The sequence below is a fragment of the Lissotriton helveticus genome, chromosome 3_2 (assembly GCF_964261635.1).
Source record: "Lissotriton helveticus chromosome 3_2, aLisHel1.1, whole genome shotgun sequence".
Classification (NCBI taxonomy): Eukaryota; Metazoa; Chordata; class Amphibia; order Caudata; family Salamandridae; genus Lissotriton; species Lissotriton helveticus.
In genome coordinates this window covers 492,999,701-493,023,987 of record NC_136062.1, presented here as the reverse complement: position 1 = coordinate 493,023,987, position 24,287 = coordinate 492,999,701, and the positions used below count along the sequence as shown (strand labels likewise).

Below are 24,287 nucleotides of genomic sequence, written 5' to 3'. Positions count from 1 at the left end.
ATTTTTGCATTTGGGATTCATCATCCCAAATGCAAAAATCGGTAATTGCTAATTCGCTAAATTGCGAGGAATTACATTTAAGGAATCTCTATTTGAGATTCCTTAAATGCAATTCATCAACCATTCTTAAATTGCGAAAATGCAATTTTGGGCCGCTATTTACCGAGAGGTCAGACCTCTCGGTAAATAGCAAAAACTTAAAAAAATGCTTTTAAAAGCATTTTTCTAAGTTGCATGTTGCACACACACATGTCCTTTGGACATGTGTGTGCGCAACACCTGTTTCAATTTGCATTTAAGGGGTGCTACAGGGTGTCCTTTGGACACCCCTGGCACCCTTTAAATCGCTATCTTATTTGCGATTAGCTAATTGCTAATCGCAAATAAGGAATACTCCCCATTCATTCTTATGGGCCTTTTGGCCCATAGGAATGAATGGGGAGTTTTTCCTTATTTGCGATTAGCAATTTGCTACTCGCAAATAAGGAATGTGTAGGAATCGCTATTTATTTAGCAATTCCTACATGAATACCGTTTTGCGAGTCCTTAATAGCGATTCGCTATGAATCGCTATTAGGGGCTCGCAAAACGGCCCGTTGATGAATCAGGCTGTAAGAGACTTTATCAATGCTATTAGTGTTTAATAAATGGATTGGTGATCTATAAAGACGCAAAGCTGGTGGACACTGGGGGGGATGTTCCACCCCTCCCCCCAACTTTCATATTAGTTTAGAGTTAGGGCGACTGGCACTCTGCACAGGGGGGTCATGGGCAGTTTCAAGCCCAGAGTGCGGGGGAGCAGGGTGAGAGTGTATTGGGGCTTAAGAGTTGTACTTTATAAGTTAGATGACAGCATAACACTTCACACCACTGGGACTGGGAGGGACATACTGAATGGGATGACGCTTAGTGGTCCCCTGAAGTTACGGGCGAGAGCCACAGTTTGCATGATCCGCCCAAACACTGAGGCACAGGACATCGAAGTAGGCAGACTCAAGAGGTGTCACTATGGGTTCGTCAGGAGATAAGAGATCCAGGCTCCTGTCCTGGAATGTGAATGGATTAGGGGATAAGTTGAAAAGTGGAATAGTGTAGCAGTTTATTAAACGGCATTCCCCCAATATAGTTCTACTTCAGGGGATACACTTAGTTGGCAACACATGTAAGGCACTGGGAAGGTGGGGCTACCCACTGGTGGCGCACTCGGGGTTCACTTCTGGGTCCCTGGGAGTGGGCACCATGACACGACGATCCTTTCCAATGACAATTGAACACACCTGGACCGACACATTGGGGAGGTACGCGGCAGTGTCTGGGGAGATGGAAGGGTATGTCACTCACCCTGGTATCTGTTTACGTACCCCCGGGACTCCAGACGCTTGAATTCAAGGACCTGGGAAACAACATTTTGTGGAATTTCCCAAAGGGAGGCTAGTACTGGGTGGTGACTTTAACTCAGTTATGTTCGTTGCCTTGACCGGTATCCCCCTCGAGACTTGGGTTCCACACAGGCAGTCCTCCCCACTTTTCTGGACGTGATTGGGCTGGTGGACGCATGGCGGATCCATCACCCCTCGGAGACCCAGTTCACGTTCCACTCTGGGGCCCACAATAGTCTCTCCGTATCGACTATATCCTCACATCAGTGGATCAGGTGGGAAATATTACGGAAGTGAGACAACTGGCACAGGTATAATCAACCACTCTCTGATTTGGGTGCAGGTGGGGATGGGATAGGGTACGGTGGGAAGAATTACACCGATAAATCCCTGGCACCTACGTAACCCCACTATTAGAAATAACATCACACAAGCAATAGAGCATTATTTTTAGGACAACGAGGGATTGGTGGGGTCAGCACTAACACTTTGGGAAGCCTTTAAGACGGTTTTTCGAGGGCAAGCAATCTCTCAGGTAGCCGGGGCAAAGAAAGAGAGGAATTTCGAAATGGTCAAGTTAGAAGAAGAGATTCTACAAATGGTGGGGGAACTGTTAGGTTTTGGTAACCACGACATGGCACATAGACTCAAGTTAAAAAGAGAGGAATATAGAAGTGTGGGATCAGACATGGCTAAACAGAGACAAACTTGGGAGAATATACAAGCCAGGGGACAGAGCAGGTAAATTGTTGGCATGGCTTGACAAAAGGGACCATACAAATCGCCTAGTCACGGAGCTTACAGCAAACACACGGGGGAGCCACTTTCTGACACACAATTAACAGGAGACGAGTTTGCCATTACACTTTAAGCAAATATATGACTCGTACACTATTCTTCCAGAGGAAGAATCGAGAGCCATATTGTCAGACATGGCACTTCCGACACTATCGGAGGAAGATAGGACTCTACTGGAAAGCGACTTCACATGATGAGGTGGCACAAGCCATTAGGGGTCTTCTGTCCGGGAAGGCAATGGGTCCCAATGGCCTTCCAATAGAGCTCTACAAATTAAAACCTGATAAATTTGCCCCGTATCTCAAAACCATGTATGAGGAGTGCCGGGATTTGGGTCGGCTTCCCCAAGGTCAAAGACTTGCCACGTTGGTGGTTATACACAAAGAAGGCAGACCCAGGAACCAGTGCTCCTTCTACAGACCCATTTCGTTGTTGAACGCAGAGGCCAAGATTTTAGAAAAATTTCTGGCCTCACGTCTGGTTGGGATTATCTCCAGACTGGTCCATCCGGATCAATCAGCTTCATGCCGTCCAGAAATACATCATTAAATCTTTGCCGACTTCACAGGGTATTCAGAGTAGTTGAGAGTAGTGAGAGTAGTTGAGAGTAGATGCGGTAGTTGTGTCCTTGGATGCACCATGGCGTTTGATACAATCGAGTGGCCCTACCTTTTCGCTGTGCTGGGCAGGCTGGGGGTTGGCCACAGTTTTACCAGCTGGATAAGGCTCTTATACACCGACCCGTTGGCGCAGGTTGTCGTAAATTACAAAAAGTCAGAAATCTTCGCCCTTAGAAGGAGAACAAGGACAGGATGTCCTCTGTCCCCATTGCTTTTTGCGCTGACACTGGAGTCCCGAGCGGCATGGATCCGTAAGGACCCCATCATTAGGGGTTTGAGGTGGTCGGAGGACTGGAAGGACCGTATCTCCCTCTATGCCGATGACATACTGCTGTATTTGGTGTCACCTCAGACCTCGATACTCAGGGTCCTTAATATATTTTCTAACTTCGGTAAATACTCTGGGTCCACTATCAATTGGACCAAATCACTGATCATCATGCTCAGAGGGAGGTTTCCACTCCTGCCTTAAGATTGCAGGGTGGCAGAAGCCGTAGATGGTTTTATATACCTTGAAAACTACATCACCAGGGATCCTAGGCTGTATTATGTCCACAATCTCCTACCACCGCTACAGAGGCTAAACAATGATGTAGAACACTGGAAGGTTCTCCCGCTATCCTTATTGGGTGAAGAAGCGCTTTTTAAAAGGATGTCCCTACCCCGCTTTTTATATGGCTTGCACAACTCGCCCAATCCCATCCCTGCGACCTCCTTTGGGCCTTATAAAGTGAGCAGAGGGTGCTGCTTTGGGTAAAGGGATCACCCTGAATATCATTTTCAAAATTGGTGAGAGGGTGGTACGACGGAGGAAAAGGGCTCCCAGATATTAAGAAATACTATTGGGCTGCTCAGCTGGCAGCCATCAACCAGTGCATGTACCGGGCCCACGATGATCTTGGGTATCAAATGGATAGATGGCTTTTGCCAGGAGGATCCTACGTCAGGGCACTCTATTCTAGGCCGGCTAAACTGCAGCTATAGGGATGCACGTCGCACTGTCCAGATATGGCATACTGCTCACAAGAGTTTGGGTTGAGCATAGAAAATCACACGGGCCACCCCTCTGTGGGACTCGCAACAATTGGGAACCTTAACCCCTTGGCTGCGGGGCACATTTCCCCGCTGTGCTGGGGGTGGGGGGGTGCGTACAGCGCCCCGGTGCTCATGGCGAGGTCAGCTCGTCATGAGCTACGGCGCTCCCGTGCTCATGACAAGCTGAGCTCGTCATGGTCACACCCGTTCCCATGGAACGTACAGCACAGCAGGGGAACCAGCCAATCGTGCGAGCGTTCCATGGAGCGGACGAGGTCATGACGAGCTCAGCTCGTCCTGAGCTCCGGAGCGCTGTAGCTCATGACGAGCTGAACTAGTCATGAGCACCCAAGGGGTTAAGGAAGAGTAAAGGATTCGACAAATGGTATATAACAGGACTGTCTCGAGTGGGTGACCTATGGAGGGGGGAGGTGATACTATTTCCACTACTGCAACAGGAGTATGAGCTAGCAGCCACAGAAAGGTTTAGATGCCTGCAGGTGCGACATGCTTACAAACAAATATCCCGACAAGGTAGACACTCCCTGAGGTATCGCCGTTGGAGGACAGATTCCTCGACGAGTATATACCTAAAAAAGCAATATCACAGACCTATCGGAAGTGGATTAATCAAACTCCTGACCCTCTCATACAGCTTTGCAGGAAATGGGAAACTGACCCAACAGAACTAGAAGATGAGGACTGGTGGAAGGCATTGGCTTCATCCAAGGAAGCTACAATCTCGTCTAGGCTTAAACTTGTACAGTTCAGTGCTTCTAGATCCAAAAAGGAGTATACAGCTTAAACCCGACCTGGGTGTTTGATCTAGCTAATTACCCACATTTAAACGGTTGCTGTCACTGATTGAAATGTAAGGATGGTGTTGTGCTGGCCATCTGAGAAATCTGCGTACTTTGAAAGACTGTAGATCAGTGGAGGGGAGAACCCGAAGATTGGACAAGGTGAGTAGTGGGTAACTTTTTGTTCCGAAGCTGAAAAATCTTGAAAAGAGGTGATTGATGAGGAATTTGAGGACTACCGCTGCGCCTCTGCTGCTCTTTCTTTGATAGTTTTGTCTCAGGATTTGATCCAGCGTTTTGGCGTTGTCAAGATGTGGGCCTGCCACATTTCGTAGCCAGGCTTCAGTGATACTCTGGCAATTGTCAATGATCAGGCTGTGCATATTTAGGTGAGTTTTGTTAATTGATCTTGGAATGTTTAACGCTGTACATCCTGTGATTCTGGGCAAATCACTTAATCTCCCCGTGCCTAACAAAAATTTATGTAATGCAACTGGTGCTATGTAAAGCGCTCCGATACCTGATTCGGGGCAAGTTCGCACTATATAAATCTCTGTAAAAAAATAAATAAAATACTTCATAGAATATATTTCTCGGGACCAGCGTTGGTCAAAGTGGGCTATGGGTAGGACTCTCGATGTAGGCGCCAGTGCGGACGTGGAGGCACTTTCCTGCACATACTTTGGGAGTGCACCTATGTTTGAAAATATTGGACAGACGTACTCCACTGTATGGAAGAAACTTTGGGACAGAGTTTGTGCCTTGGGGCTAAAAGGTGCCTGTTAAATATTTGGGAACCAGCGGACTTGAGTAGCAAAGAGAAAATATGGGCAACTTTGGGCCAGATGGTCGGCAAATGCAATATCGCTAGAATGTGAGGGGCGCAGAAGGTTCCAAATATAAATGTATGGAAGAAAGTTATGGATTGGTGCATGTTTAGGGGAAAAAACGGTGTATGTCTCCAGGGGGTGCCCAAGAAAATGGACACAAATATGGAGCAAATGGAATACATGTATAGGGAATATTTGTGCTCTGCCCCTTCTCCCCCCCCACCCCCCTTCCCTCCCCTGACGACCCTGAATCTGTTGAAAACTATAGTGAATAATCTGCTTGCTGTTTGTAACAAGGGTGGGAACCCATGCATTTCAAGAGAAGATAATTGTATAATCCTTATGCCCAATGCTGATATGTGTAATGCTAATAAACTATCATCAATAAAAAGATTTATAAAACAACAAAAAAATGACCAATGACTGTCGCCCCAGTCATTCTTATATTATGGGGGCTGGGATAGTCTGACATGTCACACCTGTAGGAGGGTGCTGGTTAGTAGTAGTGTTGGTGCTGCCATAGGTAGCACTGGCCGGGTTACTGGGTAGGGTAAATGTAAATACCAGCATTTGTAAAGCGCACAGCTACCTCCGACGGAGGTGTCCCGGCACTGGGGGCCGTCAGGAAGATTAAGCGAGCTATTGCCCTGAGTCACATGGTGCTGGGCTTAACCTGCCGCTGGAGCCGGGGATCGAACCGTGAACCCTGTGGTCCGGACTCAGGCACCCTGGCCGCTGCGCCACACCTCTTCCTATGTTAGCCTCCTGGGGAGCCCCCTGGCACTTATTGTGTTACAAATAAAGCTCTTTTTACAGCCCATCGCACTGCAGCCAGGTCGGATGCGTCTTGCCAGACCCCCGGGGCTACTGGACCTCAACTGTGCAAGTTTACCCGCATCTGTCCTGCCAAGGCACAGGATCCAGTAGAGGCCATGGGAGCATTGGGGCCCCCCACAGTCGCCCAATGTGACCATAGGCCTGCGGGTGTCCCGGGTAAGACAAGTGCACCCAGAATCCAATTTAAAAGGGGCCTAAGGGAGACCGGGCGTGCACCAACCCCACTTCCAAAGAAGACCAACAGAAACCCAAAACTATAGGTTCGAGGCATGTGGGCTGCTGAATTCATATCTATAGCATAGATCGCCGCCTAGTGTTGGGTCCGGATGATTGCACATTGTTGTCCTGGAAGAGTCTTGGAAGTATCACGAGATAGGTGGCTCCTCCCCTGGACTACAGTGCGCATGGGCATCGACTCCATCCCCAGATTGTTTTTTTTCCGCCATTGGGTTCGGATACATATTTGATCACTCAAGTTCGGAATCAATAGAAACTTTCTTTTTGGCCCGAAGGCCTTTCCTATCGTGGGTATTGTCTTGCGATCGTGCCCAGTTCTGTTCCAGCTCAGTTCTCGAGTCGGACATCCGGAGGAGCCGCGTGGCTCTTCAGTGCTCGAGGCCCGGTCGACGCTACAGGCCTTCTTCGACGAACCATCATGGAACGGAGCCCGTTCAAAAGGTGCCCTGTATGCGACTCGAAGTATCCTCACATCGACGTCCACCCGGTGTGCAACAAGTGCCTGTCGCCGGATCACGATGAAGCCAACTGTATGGCTTGTTCTCGTTTCCGCTCCAAGAAGACTCTTCGACTTCGGCGCGCAGCGCGCCAGGAGGCCCAGCAGACGGCACCTGACCCGGTGACCATTTTCGATACCGAGGGAGAAGAGGCAGACGAGCAGGAAGATCAGGAGCCGCTTTCCAATCCAGTGGCGGAGATCGACTCCAACTACGACGCAGTCGTAGAAATGCTCGATGCTGAAGAAATCGTCGACGAGGTAGGAGACGACTATGAGGCCTATGGGGCCACGGAAGATAGCTCAAGCGAGGAGCTATGCCCCGTTAAAACAATATGTACGGCTCAGGTCGAGGGATCGCCACATGGCCTTACCCAAGATCTTGCACCGAGTTCCACAGTCTCGCCTCCTGGCCCTGCTACGGACACTTCTAAAGAGCCACAACTGGTAAAATCGAAACCGAAAGAGAAAGCTTCGGTGTCTACACAACCGAAATTGCTAGAGGCGCCGTCGAAACAGAAAGTGCGTGTCACCTTGGTCGGCTCCAAGTCTTCAGACCTGTCGGTGCAGACAAAGCCAAAAAAGGTTATCGACCCGGTGAAGTCGCTCAAGGGTGTCGAGCCGAGGGCCATCGACACAGACAAAGGACTCGGAGCTACAAAAGTTGTCGATACTGCGCGTCGGCCGGACAAGGCCAAGAGTACTACAACCCTCGGGTCCGCACCTGGTGGTGGCTCAAAGGCACCTGTTGAGTCGACGCAGCCGTCCGCCTCCTTCACGAAGCAGGTGTCGGAAGCGCTAAAACGCATTAAGGACAAAGCTTCCGCTGCCGATCCGAAGGATGCTTCCACGCCGAAGCCTGCCACCAAACCGCACAAGTCGACAGCGCCCATTCAGTTTACGCTGCCGCCGAAAGTGGTGCCGAAGGCATTCGCGCCGAAGACGGTCGTCGAGGCGTCCATGAAGGTGTCCACGGGGCCGAAGCCTACACCTGCGGTTGTGGGCACAAAGCATCGACAACCCCTGCTGGAGGAGCAGTCGGAACAATTCATTGACGCCGACACCGGTCAACTTTCTATCTACAAACGAAAGATCACCCCAGCACAGCCTATGGAGTCCTACACAATCCCTTTAAAGAAAAAGAAGGATTCCACGGATTCACCCGTTCTTGTCGCACTGATAGCTCCACAAGGACAGGACACTGCTCCTATCTCGCCCACTTACTCAGAGGTGGAGGCTGGGGATGGTGACTATGATGAGTACAACTACCCTGCAGACACTGATCCTGAGGATCAACATGACACACGGCCAGATGCTGCTGACCCAGGGGATCCACAAACTGCCCCAGAAACTCAAGTGTATAGTGTGAAAACATCGCCTACTGAGGACTCAGCGGCATTTAATGCGCTTATTGAAAGGGCAGCCAAAAATCATGACGTCCAGCTCCATGCTGACCCTATTGAGGTGGATTTTTTGTTTGACACCTTTTCCACCTCTGAAAAGTCCGTAAAGACTCTGCCAATGCTAAAGGGTGTCTTAAAACATGCTGCAGACATTTTTAAGGAGCCCACACGGGCCAGGGTTATAAACCCCAGAATTGGAAAAAAAAGTACAAACCGGCGCCTGGGGACCCTACCTACATCAAGGGCCAGTTGCCGTTGGACTCTCTAGTTGTTTCTAATGCCCGGAAGAGGGCAAACTCACAAACTACTGGTGATGCTCCTCCCCCTGACAAGGAATCTAAAGTGCTAGAAGCATCAGGGAAGAGGGTGGCGGCTCAAGCGGCCAATATCTGGCGCATTTCTAACACTCGGGCACTCTTGGCCAGATATGACAGGGCACACTATGACACACTAGAGACCCTGTTACAACACTTGCCAGATGAATATAAGGAGGCAGCAGAGATGCTCATTCAAGAAGGGAAACTCATCTCAAATGCGTCTATTAAGTGTGCACCGGACACCGCGGCCAGGGCCATTAACACCAGTGTAATGTTGCGGCGACAGGCCTGGCTGAGAATCTCCGGGTTCAAGCCGGAGATACAAACCACCATCCTAAATCAACCTGTAAACCCTGATCACTTATTTGGACCTGAGGTGGACACCACCCTAGAAAAAATCAAAAAGGACACCGAGACTGCAAAGTCTATGGGGGCTCTCCAGTCCCAGCAGTTCAGGGGTGGTTCTTTTCGTCGCTCAAGCAATAGAGGTGTTTCTAGAGGCCAGCTGTCCCAGCAAACACAGTACAATAAGAGTGGCGCACAAACCTCGTACAACAAACAAAGTAGAGGTGGCTATCGCGGAAACAGCGCTAAAGGCAGAGGTCGTGGAAACAACAGCTCCCGATCCTCCGCCGCCAACAAACAGTGACGCCTTGTTACTGCCCCCCGACCATACAACACCGGTCGGGGGGAGACTCCAACAGTTCCTGCCAGTCTGGAAATCCATCACCACAGACAGGTGGGTCAGAAAGCTTATCCAGTACGGTTATTGTCTGGAGTTAACATCCACTCCACCCAACATACCAGCAAAACACCGTCCTATGTCCACAGAGCATTTGCACTTATTGCAGCAAGAGGTACTCGTCATGCTGCAAAAAGGGGCAATCGAGCTCGTACCAGTGGAATAAAGAGGCACAGGAGTGTACTCCCTGTACTTCTTAATCCCAAAGAAGGACGGGTCCCTCAGACCCATACTGGACCTCAGACCCCTGAATCAGTACATTCTATCAGAACACTTTCATGTGCTCACACTGCAGCAGGTTCTTCCGTTGCTCAATCAGGGGGATTTCCTCGCAACATTAGATCTAAAGGATGCATATTTTCACATTCCGCTACATCCGTCACACAGAAAATACCTCAGGTTCACCATTCAGAATCAGCATTACCAATTCAAAGTCCTCCCTTTCGGAGTAACTACAGCGCCCAGGGTGTTCACGAAGTGCCTGGCGGCAGTGGCTGCGCACCTCAGGAGACAAAACGTTCACGTCTACCCTTATTTGGACGACTGGCAAAGTCGGCCCAGCAGTGCGCTGCCAGCATGTCCCACACCATTCACCTTCTTCACGATCTGGGATTCTCACTGAATTACCCGAAGTCACACCTTCAGCCCGCCCATGTACGGCAGTATCTGGGCGCGACAATAAACACTCTGGCAGCCACAGCACAGCCAAATTCAGTGAGGATCAACATCATTCAATTGCTGATACAGAAATTCAGACCGCAACACTTGCTTCCAGCACGTGTGTTCATGCAGTTGATAGGCATGATGGCCTCCTGCATCTTCATAGTACCGCACGCGAGACTACATATGCGTCCGCTTGAGGAGTGCTTGGCACGTCAGTGGAATCAGGCTCACGGACAGTTAAAAGACCTATTGTTGGTGACCGGTTGTGCATACAACTCTCTGCATTGGTGGAATCCACACAACCTTTGCAAGGGACGACCGTTGCAAGAGCCTGTACCACAGATCATCCTAACGACAGACTCATCTCAACAGGGTTGGGGAGCTCATCTGCTCCACTACACAGTGCAGGGACTATGGACAACGCAGCAAAAGAAAATGCACATTAACCACCTAGAGCTGATGGCAATCTTCATGGCAATGAAGGCATTCAAAGTACATCTGTGCAACAAGGTCGTGTTGATCCGGACGGACAACATGACGGCCATGTACTACATTCAGAAGCAGGGAAGTACACACTCTCCACAGTTGTCTCATCTGGCTCAGAGCATGTGGAAGTGGGCCATTCAAAGGAACATCTTCCTCATGGTGGAACACTTCCCGGGCAGGGACAATCAGATGGCGGATCTGCTCAGCAGGTACAGCCACCAAATGCACGAGTGGGAGCTACATCCATCAGTACTCCGCCCGTACTTCCAGCAGTGGGGTCATCCAGAGATAGACCTGTTCGCCACAAGGGAAAACGCCAAAAGCCAAAGCTTTGCCGCCAGGTTCCCGCACCCACAGTCGCAAGGCAATGCGATATGGATGAACTGGTCAGGCAAATTTGTGTACGCTTTTCCCCCAGCACCTCTATGAAGTAGTGTGGCTCACTGGTTAGAGGCGGCAGACCCGAGAGCAGAGGAGGGCCCGGGACCAGGGTTCGATTCCCGGCGCGGCAGGTTTCTGGACCAGGGTCAGCGGACTCGATAATTCTCTCGCCTCGGTGCCCACTCTGATCAGCGATCACACTCGGCAACTCTGGGCATTAGCTTGCCTCATCTTCACTAACGGCCCCACCAGACCGCCGGGGATGCCTGGTCTCACCCTGGAGATACCCATTAAGGGATCATCTCTCAGGGAAGCCAGGAAGGGTTTCGCAGCGGTCGAAGCGCCTTGGGACCCTACGGGTAAGTAGTGCGCTATATAAATGCCTATACATACATACATACATACATACCGCTGGTGGCACGAAAGCTAAAGCAACACTCGATGACGCTCATCCTGGTTGCTCCAACGTGGGCACGCCAACCATGGTACACCACGTTTCTAGAACTTTCCGTGGTACCGCATCAAAGGCTGCACCTCACACCCAGACTTTTGACGCAGAGCCATGGAGACATTCAGTACCCAGATCCGCAACAGCTCAACCTGGCGATCTGGCTCCTGAGGTCTTAGAGTTTGGCTACCTCAACTTGCCTCCAGACTGCATGGACATCATCCGGGAGGCAAGAAAGCCCACCACCAGAGCATGCTACGCAGCAAAATGGAAGCGGTTTGTCATCTATTGCGTGGACCACAACATAGACCCGCTTGACGCATCCACGCACATCATTTGTTATCTGTTACATCTTTACAAATGCAATCTAGCATATGCTTCCATTCGAATACATTTATCCGCCTTAGCGGCTTATCTCCAAAACAGGCAGCATCTCTCACTTTTTAGAGTGCCTGCCATTAAAGTCTTTCTGGAGGGACTCTCACAAGTCATTCCTCCCAGGACCCCACCTGCTCCTGAATGGAATCTTAATGTGGTCCTCACCCGACTAATGGGTCCACCTTTTGAGCCTCTGCATTCATGCGAGATTCAGTTCTTAACATGGAAAGTGGCTTTCCTAATAGCGATTACGTCACTGCGACGTGTTAGTGAACTCCAGGCACTAACTATCCAGGAGCCATTCATACAAATTCACTCCAACCGGGTGGTGCTGCGCACTAACCCTAACTTTCTTCCAAAGGTGGTTTCACAGTTCCATATCAATCAGACTATTGAACTGCCTGTGTTCTTCCAAAATCCAGAGACAGTGGCAGAAAGAATGCTCCACACTCTTGACGTCAAAAGAGCTTTAATGTATTACATTGATAGAACCAAAGATTTTAGGAAGACGAAAATTCTTTGTTGCCTTTTCCGCGCAACACAAAGGCAACCCCATTTCCAAAGCAGGTATAGCCAGGTGGATCGTTAAGTGTATTCAAATTTGCTATCAAAAAGCAAAGCGCACTTTAACAATCCCCCCAAGGGCGCACTCGACCCGCAAGTTGGGGGCCTCCATGGCTTTCCTTGGAAATATCCCTTTAGAAGACATTTGTAGAGCAGCCGCATGGTGTACACCACATACATTTACTAAACACTACTGTGTAGATGTGCACTCCAAACAGCAGGCAGCTGTAGGGCAGGCTGTTCTAAAAACACTTTTTCAAACTGCTGCAGCTGGCACAGGCGGCCGCCGCTAATGGAGGGACTGCTATATATTCTATGCTATAGATATGAATTCAGCAGCCCACACGCCTCGAACCGAATATGCTACTTACCAGTATGCATCTGTTCTTGGCATGTAGGGCTGCTGACATTCATATCGCCCGCCCTCCTCCCCGGCGCCTGTAGCGGCTGCAGCACTTACACTTACTCTTAGCATGGTCATCACTCACGGTGTTACACTCCATCTCTGCCACAATGGCTAAAAACAATCTGGGGATGGAGTCGATGCCCATGCGCACTGTAGTCCAGGGGAGGAGCCACCTATCTCGTGATACTTCGAAGACTCTTCCAGGACAACAATGTGCAATCATCCGGACCCAACACTAGGCGGCGATCAATGCTATAGATATGAAATGTCAGCAGCCCTACATGCCAAGAACAGATGCATACTGGTAAGTAGCATATTCGATCTCGCAAGCGAGTAGCGCATGTGCTGCAACGCAGGCAAGACCTAACAAGAGAAAAAGCAATTCAGCTTCATGCCTCCAGTAAGTAGGAAGCCTCTCGTTCAACCTTCTCTGCTCCAGGGCTTTAGAGGGCCCTATCCGCCTCTATAAAAGTTCCAAATGTACATATGACTGCCCTCCAGTGCCTCACAATGGCCAGTGGTGGCACCAATGACTTTTCAAATATTTTTGGAGGCCTCAGAGATTGCAGCAGCTCCCCTGAAGTCCCCCCGAGAAAAGCTGCCATAATTCTCGAAGGAAGTTGCATTATGGATTTGCTGGTTTTCATTGCTATCTCTGTCTCAGTGCTTTGCACATAGGCTTGGGAGAGCAAAGGTCTCTGTTAGTGGGCCCTGGGGCTGCAGTAGCAGCCTCTAAAAGTAGAAGTAAGACTCCATGACACTCTGTTTAATGAATCATGTTGGTGCCTGACAGTGCAGCGTATTGTACTATAATGAGTGGTATTCAGTGTTCGTTCTATCCTTATTGGGTTCACTGTTGCCGCAGTGGTAAATTCTAACATGTCTGCTACTTTTTACTGATGTGATGACCCCCCTGACAAAGTAAGTAGGTCTGGATTATTGGTAATGATAGTTCTACCTACCTATGTGCAGATATAGTATCTGCTATATGTAGGGGATATTGTGATTATAGGATTCGGGGCCCATTAGGGGTGTAACATGTTATGATGGTGTCAACAAAGGTATTTCCATGTACCTGAACGTATTTGTAATTTAACACGTAGTATTTAGTTTGTGTGTATGTGTAATAAAATCTGTTCCCTTTTTAAAAGAAAAAGCTCTGACTGGTCAATAATTCTAGTGATGTTCTTGTGTACCAGAGAGCTGGGTTACTAGCCCACACCATCTACAAGGAGTCGGCTTTGAGCTGCTCTGCTCCACTACCCCAAGAGAGTCAAGTGCTAAAATGGGGTGCCTGGTTGCCAGTAAAGGGGAAGTTCCTGTCTTATTACTTGTGAAGGACTTACATCCTTTGCAACGGTACACGGCCACCACTGCTCTGTGTTTTAAACCCACACACGGGCAGTGGTCCACTGTCTGTCAATGACTGCATGTTTGGCGCACCATCTCAAGTCCAGGACCTTTTGCATGTCTAGGGAACAGGCCTAGGCCTCGGTGCACAAGCTAGATTAGTGTGACGTCAGGGCAAAACATTTAAAACTAGGCTACCTGATACTTGTAGCCAGGCATTCGGGGCAAAAAACTAAACTGTAAACCATTCCCATCTCATCATGGGCAGCTTCAACCAGTTACTCTGTAATACTGCAGTAACTCCCTAGAGGCTTTACGTAAGCCGATCCTAAGAGCACTGCACAGCAGCCAATCTAGAGGTGACCATCTTCAGGCAATCGATATGCAACACTGCTACGCCGCTGGTGAAGCTAAATGTGCGTCGGTCTTGGAGAGCCCTGACTGTCACCAGCCCCGCTTTCTATCCTCTTCCCTGGTCACTCTCTGAAACTAGGTGATAAAGGGGAGAAGAATCGACTGTTAATGGGGCACACCTTTCAGTAATGTACATGCCTTTAAAAATCAGTGGTTTCCATGGTGCTCAGAAAAGAGCTTTCCTTTCAAATAGATTTCATCATTGTTACCCTATTATATCAAACAACTTCCTCCACGGTTACACCCTTCGTTGTCTGGTGTCTCCATACCCCACCAGTCGACAAAGCTACAATTTGTGTGCATGTGTGTGTGCATCGATGACCCTCATCCAGTACTCGCCAGCTCCTAAGCAGTAGATCCAGCTAACCTTATGTGGCAAATAACACACACATTTTACTTTGACATAAATCATTTATTAAACCAGAAAATCAGCCACCATTCAGAAGGGGTGTGTGAAAGGGTAGGTGCCCCCCTCACCCCCTGGCAGCTATACCATGAAATAAACATTTCCTGTAAGAGTTTGCCAGTGTCTCACATCCTAAAGTGTTTAAGCTTGGTAATGTTTGAACACATTTGTCTGCACTCAATATTGCAAGGTCCAGTGCCTGGAAGCCACCACCTAACACCAGCATTGCCTCGTCTTCTCTGTTTCCTATACGCTCCCCAACAAAGCCTTAGCTGGCCATCCTGTCCCGGTCTCCAGATAGTATCCCTTGATTCACCAAGTTCTACCTTTAAAAGTAGAGACCAACACACTGTCTGGACAGCCAAGTCCGACGTGCCGGATATTTTGCCCTTTCTGTCCTCCAGGACTTTCTGGTGTGAACTTGGTGGTTCACAGACCTTCCTCCGGGGTCAGTATTGCTGGGGTATCTATTCTAAAGGTAAGGAATCTATACCTAATAGTCTCTTTTAGATGAACAAGTTACTTACCTTCGGTAAAGACATATCTGTAAGAGACGTATATTAGTTGTAGATTCCTTACCGCGCCACCCATCCTCCCCATTCTGCGAACTGACTTTTAGGGTTAAGGACTTTTTTTCAGGGCCCTAGTTTGCGCACCAGTGGTCAGTGTCTTGCATGGCCCTGCGCTTCTGGCGTGGAAACTCGTGTCAGAACTGACGTCCGCGCGCAGCTGCGGCATCTAAGTAGGCACCGCAACATCATCCCGGCAAACACGACGACGGACGTGGAGTCAACCGATGCCATCTACCGGCGTGCAGGGGTACTGCTAATAAATCATTTTCACGTCCAGTCTGACACCTGGAGGTAATTCTACTAAAAGGAATCTATAACTAACCTATGTATCTTACAGATACATAGTTACCAAAGCTAAGTAACTTGTTCTTCTGCGTTCATGAAACCTGCTCACACAACCATCACACTCCAAATATATATCACTGGCCAAGGTGTGTGAGAAGTTTGTCACCAAACAACTCACTGAGTTTGTCGAAAGAGAGTTTCTGCTGCATCCCGCTCAGTCAGGGTTCCGAGCAGCTCATAGGACAGAATCTGTGCTGGTGGAGGTGGTGGAGACCATTCGGGAGTGCTTGGACGCGGGCAGGAGGGCAGCATTGATTTTGCCTGACCTCTCGGCGGCGTTTGACACGGTCCCTCACTCTCTTCTCCTCTCACGTCTGGTCAGGATAGGTGTGTCGGGGACGGCTCAGGTCCTTTCTTGAGGGTCGGGCCCCGCAGATCTGGCTGCCTCCATCTGCCTCTCTTCAGCAGGATGTGATGACGGGAGTCCCGCAGGGATCCTCCCTCAGTCCCCTTCCTTTTAACATTTATGTGACCCCCTGGTCTAACTGGCTGAGAGTTCGGGAGCTAAGGTGATGGCCTACGCCAATGACGCACAGCTGCTCTTTACCTGGGACAGTGATGACAATTCTGTCGCCGCAGTCCATCACTCTCTCTCTTCCGTTTTCAGGTGGCTCGCGGGTGTTCAACTAAAATGCAACAGGGAGAAATCAGAGATTTTGTTATTTGGAAAATTCCCTCCGAGATTCCCGGAAGCTCTGTCGCCACATGAGTTTCCCCTGCCCTCCTCTGAAGGGAAGCCGGCGAAGAACTTGGGGGTTTGTTTCGACAAGAGTCTTTCCTTCTCTTCTCACATCACGAAGCTTGCCGGTACCTGCTTTGGCCTTCTCAAGACTTGAAGAAAATTCTTTCCTCTCCTGCCTCAAGCAGCTAGAGAAACGGTCACTTGTGCCCTCATCCTGTCACAGCTGGACTATGCCAATGCACTTTACACTGGCATCCCTGGCTACCTGGTTAAAAAGCTGCAGGTAGTCCAGAATTCAGCAACCAGACTTCTGCTGGGCATCTCCACCAGACATAGTGTGCAGCACCACTTGCGCTCCCGTCACTTGCTTCCTGTTGCAGAATGGGTAAAGTTCGAATCGCTGGTCCTAGCCCACCGTGCCCTTCACGGCATTGGCCCATCTTGTCTGTAAAAGCGTTTTACCTTCTACGTGCCCTCAAGACTGTTGCGATCGGCTTCCCTCCGACTCGCAATGGTTCCCCGATTTCAGTTCCAGAGGTTGGGAGGCAGGTCTCTGACTCTGAGAGCTGCGGTAGCGGAGAATGCACTTCCCCAGGCTTTACACAGTATTGAAGACCTGTCGGCATTCAGGAAAAATCTTAAAACTTATGTTTTCATCTGCTAGCTTCCTGCTCCCCTAAAGACATTGTGCCGGGACACTCATGAGTAGCCATGCACACTATAAATCCAAATAACATAACATAACACTCAGTACTAGTGCTCAAACACTACAGAGCTTAAGCAGGTAGCATAAATGGACACTAGTGCACCACACACTAACCTGACATGTGCACTCAGGGCTTCGGGTGGACGTTCCTGTTCTGCCCAGAGCTGTGACACGTTCAAAACAGCCCACGACGGTGTCAGATGTGCACCATACAAATATCATTGACGTAAAAGGAAGTGAGGAGCCACTGCATGGGCTGTGGGGTCTTTCCTTCTATCTGTGTGCGCACCACTGTCTTTTATCGGGGATGCTTTAGTGAATTTGGACGTACAGAGTTGATCCTGTTCTGTGATTTTGCTTGTTTTTCCTGCACTCGTGTTATTCATTGGTTCTGCACATGCAACTATAATGTCCATTTCTTGACTTACGACACTGCAGATCTGGGACATAAAGTTACACAAGAAGAAAGTGACGCACGTAGAGTTCAACCCTCGCTGTGATTGGCTGCTGGCCACAGCGTCTGTGGACCAAACCGTCAAAATCTGGGACTTGAGAAATATGAAAGACAAAAAGTCTTTTTTGTACGACTTGCCGCACGAGAAACCAGTGAATTCAGGTAGTGAAGGTCATTTCGAGCACCATTCTCCTCACTCCTTCGTCCTACCCTTCCTCTTCTCTCACTTATTTTATTCTCCACTTCCCTTTGTTCTCTATATTCCTCCTCTCTCTTTCTCTCTCTTCTGCAGCAGCCATCTCCTTTTACTCTTTCCAACCTCTTGCTTATTTGACCCTTTCATTCTCTCTTCCTCTTAATAACAGATGTTTTTTTTCCAGCTTACTTCAGCCCTGTGGATGGAGCTAAACTTCTCACCACCGACCAGCATAATGAGATCCGCGTGTACTCGAGCAGTGATTGGAGCAAACCGCAGCATGTCATCGCCCACCCACACCGCCACTTCCAGCATCTCACCTCCATAAAGGTATGTAGGCGCTTTGCTGGGAGGACGTAAGTCTGTGGCGTGCATGCTCTCAGTACTTGAGGCCTGCAGCACTTAGAGGTGTGGAAGGGTTGTGCTTGACTCTGTGATCTGTGCCGCGCTGCCATTGCATGTTGTGAAGCGCCCTGTTTTTACCCACAGTGAACCTGACAACCAGTCAAGCCTGCTGGCGAGTCTCGTGCTCTTACTGACATGGGACTGTGCCCCCTGATGTCAGGAGAGCACCTAAGTGCCCTTCCTGTTCCTGAGAGTGATGGCAGCGAGTTGTGTTGTCGCGAGCGAAGGCCTTTTACTTGTACACCTTTGTGGAGATGCAGGGGCAGCTCCTTGGTTTGAGCGGACGAGCGTCACCCCACCAGTTAAAACACCCCAGAATTGAAAAATAAAATGGTAATAAAGTTGGTTTATTACCATTTTTTTTTATATAACCCTGCCCTGACACTCGTATCAGGACGGGGGCAGGGCTGCTGCTGAGTGACAGCAGCAGGGAGTAGTGTGGGCTGCCTCCGCCCCTTTCAAAGTTCATGTGTCTTTTTGGCCATCTTGTTACGGCCAGCCAGTCATGCGCACTTTGAAACTTCTATCCCAGCGGCCTTAAGAAAACTGGGCTAGAGTAAGTGCATGCCTAGATTGTCCTTGGGAGCGGCGAGTGAGGCTGCTCCCTACAATCAGGGTGCGGCTTTCACAATATGAGAGCAGAGCCAGGATTGGTTAAGGCACTTCTCAAGGGCTCACGCTGCAGGAGGAAGATGTCCCATGAGGAAGTGGTCAAAATCTATGTGTCACAGGTACGTAAATGTTTATTTATTTTTTTACTCACCACCCATTTGCTTGCATCACCATTCCCCATAAGTGCAAGCCACCACTACCCTTTTGTCCCCCATGGAAACTCTGTGTGACCTGTGGGGGTTGAGTGCGAAGGGTGCTTGCACTCAGTGTTCGTTTGGGTTGAGGTGTGAATGGTGCTTGCGCTCAGTGCTGTTCGGGTGGGAGTTGGGTATGAAGGGTGCTGGCACTCAATGTATTGTGTGGGGGTTGGGTTATTAAGGATGTTTGCCCTACATGTTCGTGTGAGGGTTGGGGATGAAAGGTGTTTACACTTAGTGCTCTTCGTGTGGGGGTTAAGTATGAAGGGTGCTTGTGCTCAGTTGTACTTGTGGGGGTTGGGTGTGAAGGGTGCTTCCCCTTCCGCTACAGTGTTGTTCGTGCGTGGAATGAGTGTTAAGGGTGCTTGCAGTCAGTGTTCTTGTGGGGGTTGGGAGTGAAGGTTTTTTGCACTCAGTGTTGTACTTCTGGGGGTTGTGCGTGAAGGGTGCTGGCACTCAGTGTTGTATTTGTGTGTGTTGTGTGTGACGGGTGCTTGCTCTCAGTGTTGTTTGTGTGGGGGGATGGGTGAGAAGGGTGCTTGCACTCAGTGTTCGTGTGGGGGATAAGGAGTGAAGGGTGCCTGCACTCGTTGTTTGTGTGGGGGTTGAGTGTGAAGGGTGCTTGCACTCAGTGTTCGTGTGGGGGTTGGGTGTGAAAGATGCTTGCACTCAATGTTGTATGTGTGGGGGTTGTGTGTGAAGGGTGCTTGCGCTTCAGAGCTGTTTGTGTGGGGGTTGTGTGTAAAGGGTGCCTGCGCACAATGTTGTATGTGCCAGGGTTGAGTGGTAAGGGTGCTTGCTCTCAGTGTTGTTCTTGAGGGGGTTCGGTATGAAGGGTTCCTGCACACAGTGTTGTTCTGGTGTGTGGGTTGGGTGTGAAGGGGGCCTGCGCTCAGTGTTGTCCTTATGGTGTGGAATATGAAGGGGGCTTGCACTCGGTGTCCACAGTGTGGTGGTTGGGTATAAAGGGCGTTTCTTGTTAGTGTGGGGGTTGGGTGTAAAGGGTGCCTGCACTCAGTGTTTTTCGTGTGGAGGTTGGGTAGGAAGAGTGCTTACGATCGCTGTTGTTTGTGTGGGTGTTGGGTGTGAAGGGTGCTTGCACTCAATGCTGTTCGTGTGGGGGTTGGGTATGAAGGGGGCCTGCGCTTCGTGTCCTCCATGTGGTGTTTGGGTATGTAGGGCATTTGTTGTACATGTGGGGGTTGGGTGTGAAGGGTGGCTGCTTTCCATGTTGTACATGTGGGGGATGGGTGTGAATGGTGGCTGCTTTCCATGTTGTACATGTGGGGGTTGGGTGTGAAGGGTGGCTGCTTTCCATGTTGTACATGTGGGGGATGGGTGTGAATGGTGGCTGCTTTCCATGTTGTACATGTGGGGGTTGGGTGTGAAGGGTGGCTGCTTTCCATGTTGTACATGTGGGGGTTAGGTGTGAAGGAGGCCTGCGCTCTTTGTTGTCTTTACGGGGTAGAATATTAAGGGGGCTTGCGCTCAGTGTCCTCCATGCGGTGGTTGGGTATGAAGGGTTCTTGTTAGTGTGGGGGTTGGGTGTGAAGGGTGCTTGCGCTCAGTGTTCTTGTGGAGGTTGGGTGAGAAGGGTGCCTGCAGTTATGTGTTGTTCGTGTGGAGGTTGGGAGCTTGCTGTCTGTGCTGTTCGTGTGGAGGTTGGGTGTGAAGGGGGTCTGTGCTCGTTTTGTCTTTGTGGGAATGAATATGAAGGGGGCCTGCACTCAGTGTCATCCATGCGGTGGTTGGGTATGAAGGGCTCTTGTTAGTGTGGGGGTTGGGTGTGAAGGGTGCTTGCTCTCAGTGTTGTTCTTGTGGAGGTTGGGTGAGAAGGGTGCCTGCAGTTATGTGTTGTTCGTGTGGAGGTTGGGTGCTTGCTGTCTGTGCTGTTCGTGTGGAGGTTGGGTGTGAAGGCGCTCTGTGCTTGTTTTGTCTTTGTGGGAATGAATATGAAGGGGGCCTGCACTCAGTCTCCACCGTGTGGTGGTTGGGTATGAAGGGCTCTTGTTAGTGTGGGGGTTGGGTGTGAAGGGTGCTTGCTCTCAGTGTTGTTCGTGTGGAGGTTTGGTGTGTGTATTGTACTTGCTCTCTGTGCTGTTGGTGTGTGGGTTGGGTGTGAAGGGGGCCTGTGCTCAATGTCGTCCTTATGGGATAGAATAAGAAGGGGGCCTGCACTCAGTCTCCACCGTGTGGTGGGTGGGTATGAAGGGCTCTTGTTAGTGTGGAGGTTGGGTGTGAAGGGTGCCTGCAGTCAGTGTTGTTCGTTTGGGGGTTGGGTGTGAAGTCTGTTGCCTTTTTTTTCATAAACTGCAAGCACTGTAATGAAGTTCCTCGGTATCAAGGTTTCTTGCATAGCAATCGTACTGCACACCAGATTACTCATGCACTCCTTGCAACAGTGCCTCACCCGGTAGTGGTCAGACGTGGAGGGTCAGTGGGAAGATCTAATGTTGATAAAGGCCAGCATTCGTAGCCCTCTGCAGTGTGAGAACAGCAACAATCTGCTGCTTGGCAGGCCGGCCTGAGACCCTCTTCTACAGGTGACAATTACCGCAAAGATTCACTTATGAGTAGGCAGCACATCTTGACAGCATGACTGCCGAAGGCACATGGCCTCCTCTTCAGTGGGGCTGGCGCATCCACTGCCTGGAGGTACTAGCTGCCCCTTGCACTCTCCGCTTTCTATCCACTTGCCCTTGACAAGGTAGTCTTGGTAAAGATGGCCACCATGATAGCGATGGATTTCATACAAAAGCAAGGGGACACCCATCCCCGCCGCGGTCTGCTGTGGTACATCAGATCTGCACTGGGCAATCCGCCACAACATTCAGCTCTTGTGGAACACATTCCGGCTGGTCAACCACAACTTTGTGGACCAGCTAAGCAGAGTGCATCAAGAAGTGCATGTGTGGGAACTCCACCCACAAGTCCTATATCAGCACTTCCACCGATCGGGGGAGCCCAACCCACAACCTTTTCACCCCTCAAGAAAACGCAAGATGCCAAAACTTCTCCTGCAGATATCGACACCCAAAGTCCTTGGCAATGCACTGTGGATGAACTGGTCAGTTACCTATCATTTTCCACGTCTCCCACTGATTCCACACGTGATTAATAAGATGAGGCAAATCTCCAGGACCCTCATTCCAGTGGCACCCACAGGGCCAGGCAAACTTGGTATTCAATGCTACTGGAAATAACTATCTCTCCCCACGAGAAGCTTGGATCTTCTCACTCGACAGCAAGGCATAATCCGGTACCAACTCCCCAAGCAGCTCAATCACGCATCTGGCACCTGAGGCTGTAGAGTTCAGATACCTACACCTCCCAGAGGAGTGTATGGCAATCTTGTGAGAGGCGCCTAGCCCTACCACATGTCCATGCTACACAGCGAAGGGGACCCATGCATTCGGAATAGGGAACGCTCATCCCTTTCAAGGTTTTCTGTAGTCCGGGCATTCATGTAGGGTTTAAAAAGGGCGATACCCCCAAGTATATCCCCAGCGTCCACCTGAAACCTTAATATAGTCCTCGCCAGGCTTGTGGGACCTTCAGAGCCTCTCCGTTCATGTCAGTTACAGTTTCTTTCATGGAAAGTATCTTTTCATGCAGCTATAACTCTGCCCAGGCTCATTGGCAAGTTTAACGTAGCGATATTCAGGAACCATTAGTTCAGGTACCTTCACAAGCATGAATATGTAGACATGTGAGGTCATCAACAAGTTATGTTTGTCCCTACGGTGCTAAGAACTTTGTTTCAATTATTAGCCTCATCCGCCCGCTAGCACCGCAGGGAGGAAACCGCTTTACAGTCCATGCAAAGCATGTGTGTCTACAGCCACTCGTGAGGCGAACTGAAAATGTTATTTACTCTATAAGCATCTGTTTGTAGCACGTAGCTCTGATGCCGAGAACCAAAACTGTGTGTTCGAGGCATGTGGGCTGCTAAATTCATATCTTAGCATTAGATCGCCGCCTAGTGTTGGGCTCGGATGATCGCACATTGTTGTCCTGGAAGAGTCTTCGAAGTATCCTGAGATAGGTGGCTCCTCCCCTGGACTACAGTGCGCATGGGCATCGGCTCCATCCCCAGATTGTTTTTTTCCGCCATTGGGTTCGGATGTGGTCTTGACGTCTTACTGTCGGAACCAAGAAACACTAACTTTTAGCGGCCAAAAGGCCTCGATTTTCTTGCGTCGGTATTGTCTGCGCACGGTCTCGAGTCTTCCGTCTCTTGGAGCCGGAATAAGCGGAGTTTTCTTCGCTCTCGGAACTTTGAGGCCTTCTCATCGCGACACGACTGCAAACCTTTTCGGACATGGAGCGGAGCCCGTTTAAGTACTGCCCGCTCTGTGGGTCCAAGTACCCACACATCGATCTACACCCCGTGTGTAACAAATGCCTTTCGCCTGACCACGACGACGGCAAGTGCAAGTTGTGTGCACAGTTCCGCTCAAAGAAGACTCTCAAGCTTCGGCGCGCGATGCGCATGGAAGCTATACAAGCGGCCCCGGATCCGGAGAACATCTTCGGCGACCAAGACGAAGAGGACCAGGGTCATCATCTCCAAATCTCCCCACCCGAGACGGAGGTCGAGGCGGATCCGGGAGACGACGACGGAGTCGCGGGTCAAGGCCTTGAATACGTCGACGAGGTAGGAGACGACGATGAGATTTATGGGGCCGCGGCGGATAGCTCAGGGGACGAGCTCTGCCCCGAAGGTTACGAGGATACCGACCGGGACACGGGATCGCCTGTCGGCCTTACCCAAGACCCGTTGCCGCAAGCCACAGCCCAGCCTTCGGGCCCGGCCACGGACTTACTTGCTGGGCAGACTGTTTCGAAACCGAAACCGAAACCATCGGGATCGACGACACCTAAAATGGCCGACCCGAAAACGAAACCGAAAGTTAAGGACTCGAGTGTCCCTAAGATGGCTACCGTGCCGGTGAAAACGACGGTGCCCGCTACCCCATCGACTCCGTCGACCTCCGGTCCGCAAAAGTCGAAGAAGTCCGTCGATTCCGATGCTGCGAAATCGAAACCGACGCCAGAGGAGGGGTCCTCCAAGAAAGATGGTCGGCACGGGTCAGCGGCTACGACGCCGTCCAAACCCGCCAAAGTC

At 50.1% G+C, this 24,287-nt stretch overlaps 1 protein-coding gene across 1 annotated transcript in view; it reads left to right on the top strand.

Annotated features, from left to right (window-relative positions):
- The window catches only part of DDB2 (damage specific DNA binding protein 2), a 137,268-nt gene that overhangs the window by 66,557 nt on the left and 46,424 nt on the right, over positions 1-24,287 (top strand). Inside the window, exons 7-8 of the mRNA XM_078684470.1 lie at positions 17,734-17,911; positions 18,130-18,275. Of these exons, the coding sequence (XP_078540596.1) occupies positions 17,734-17,911; positions 18,130-18,275 (324 nt within the window). The remainder of the gene's footprint in view (positions 1-17,733; positions 17,912-18,129; positions 18,276-24,287) is intronic.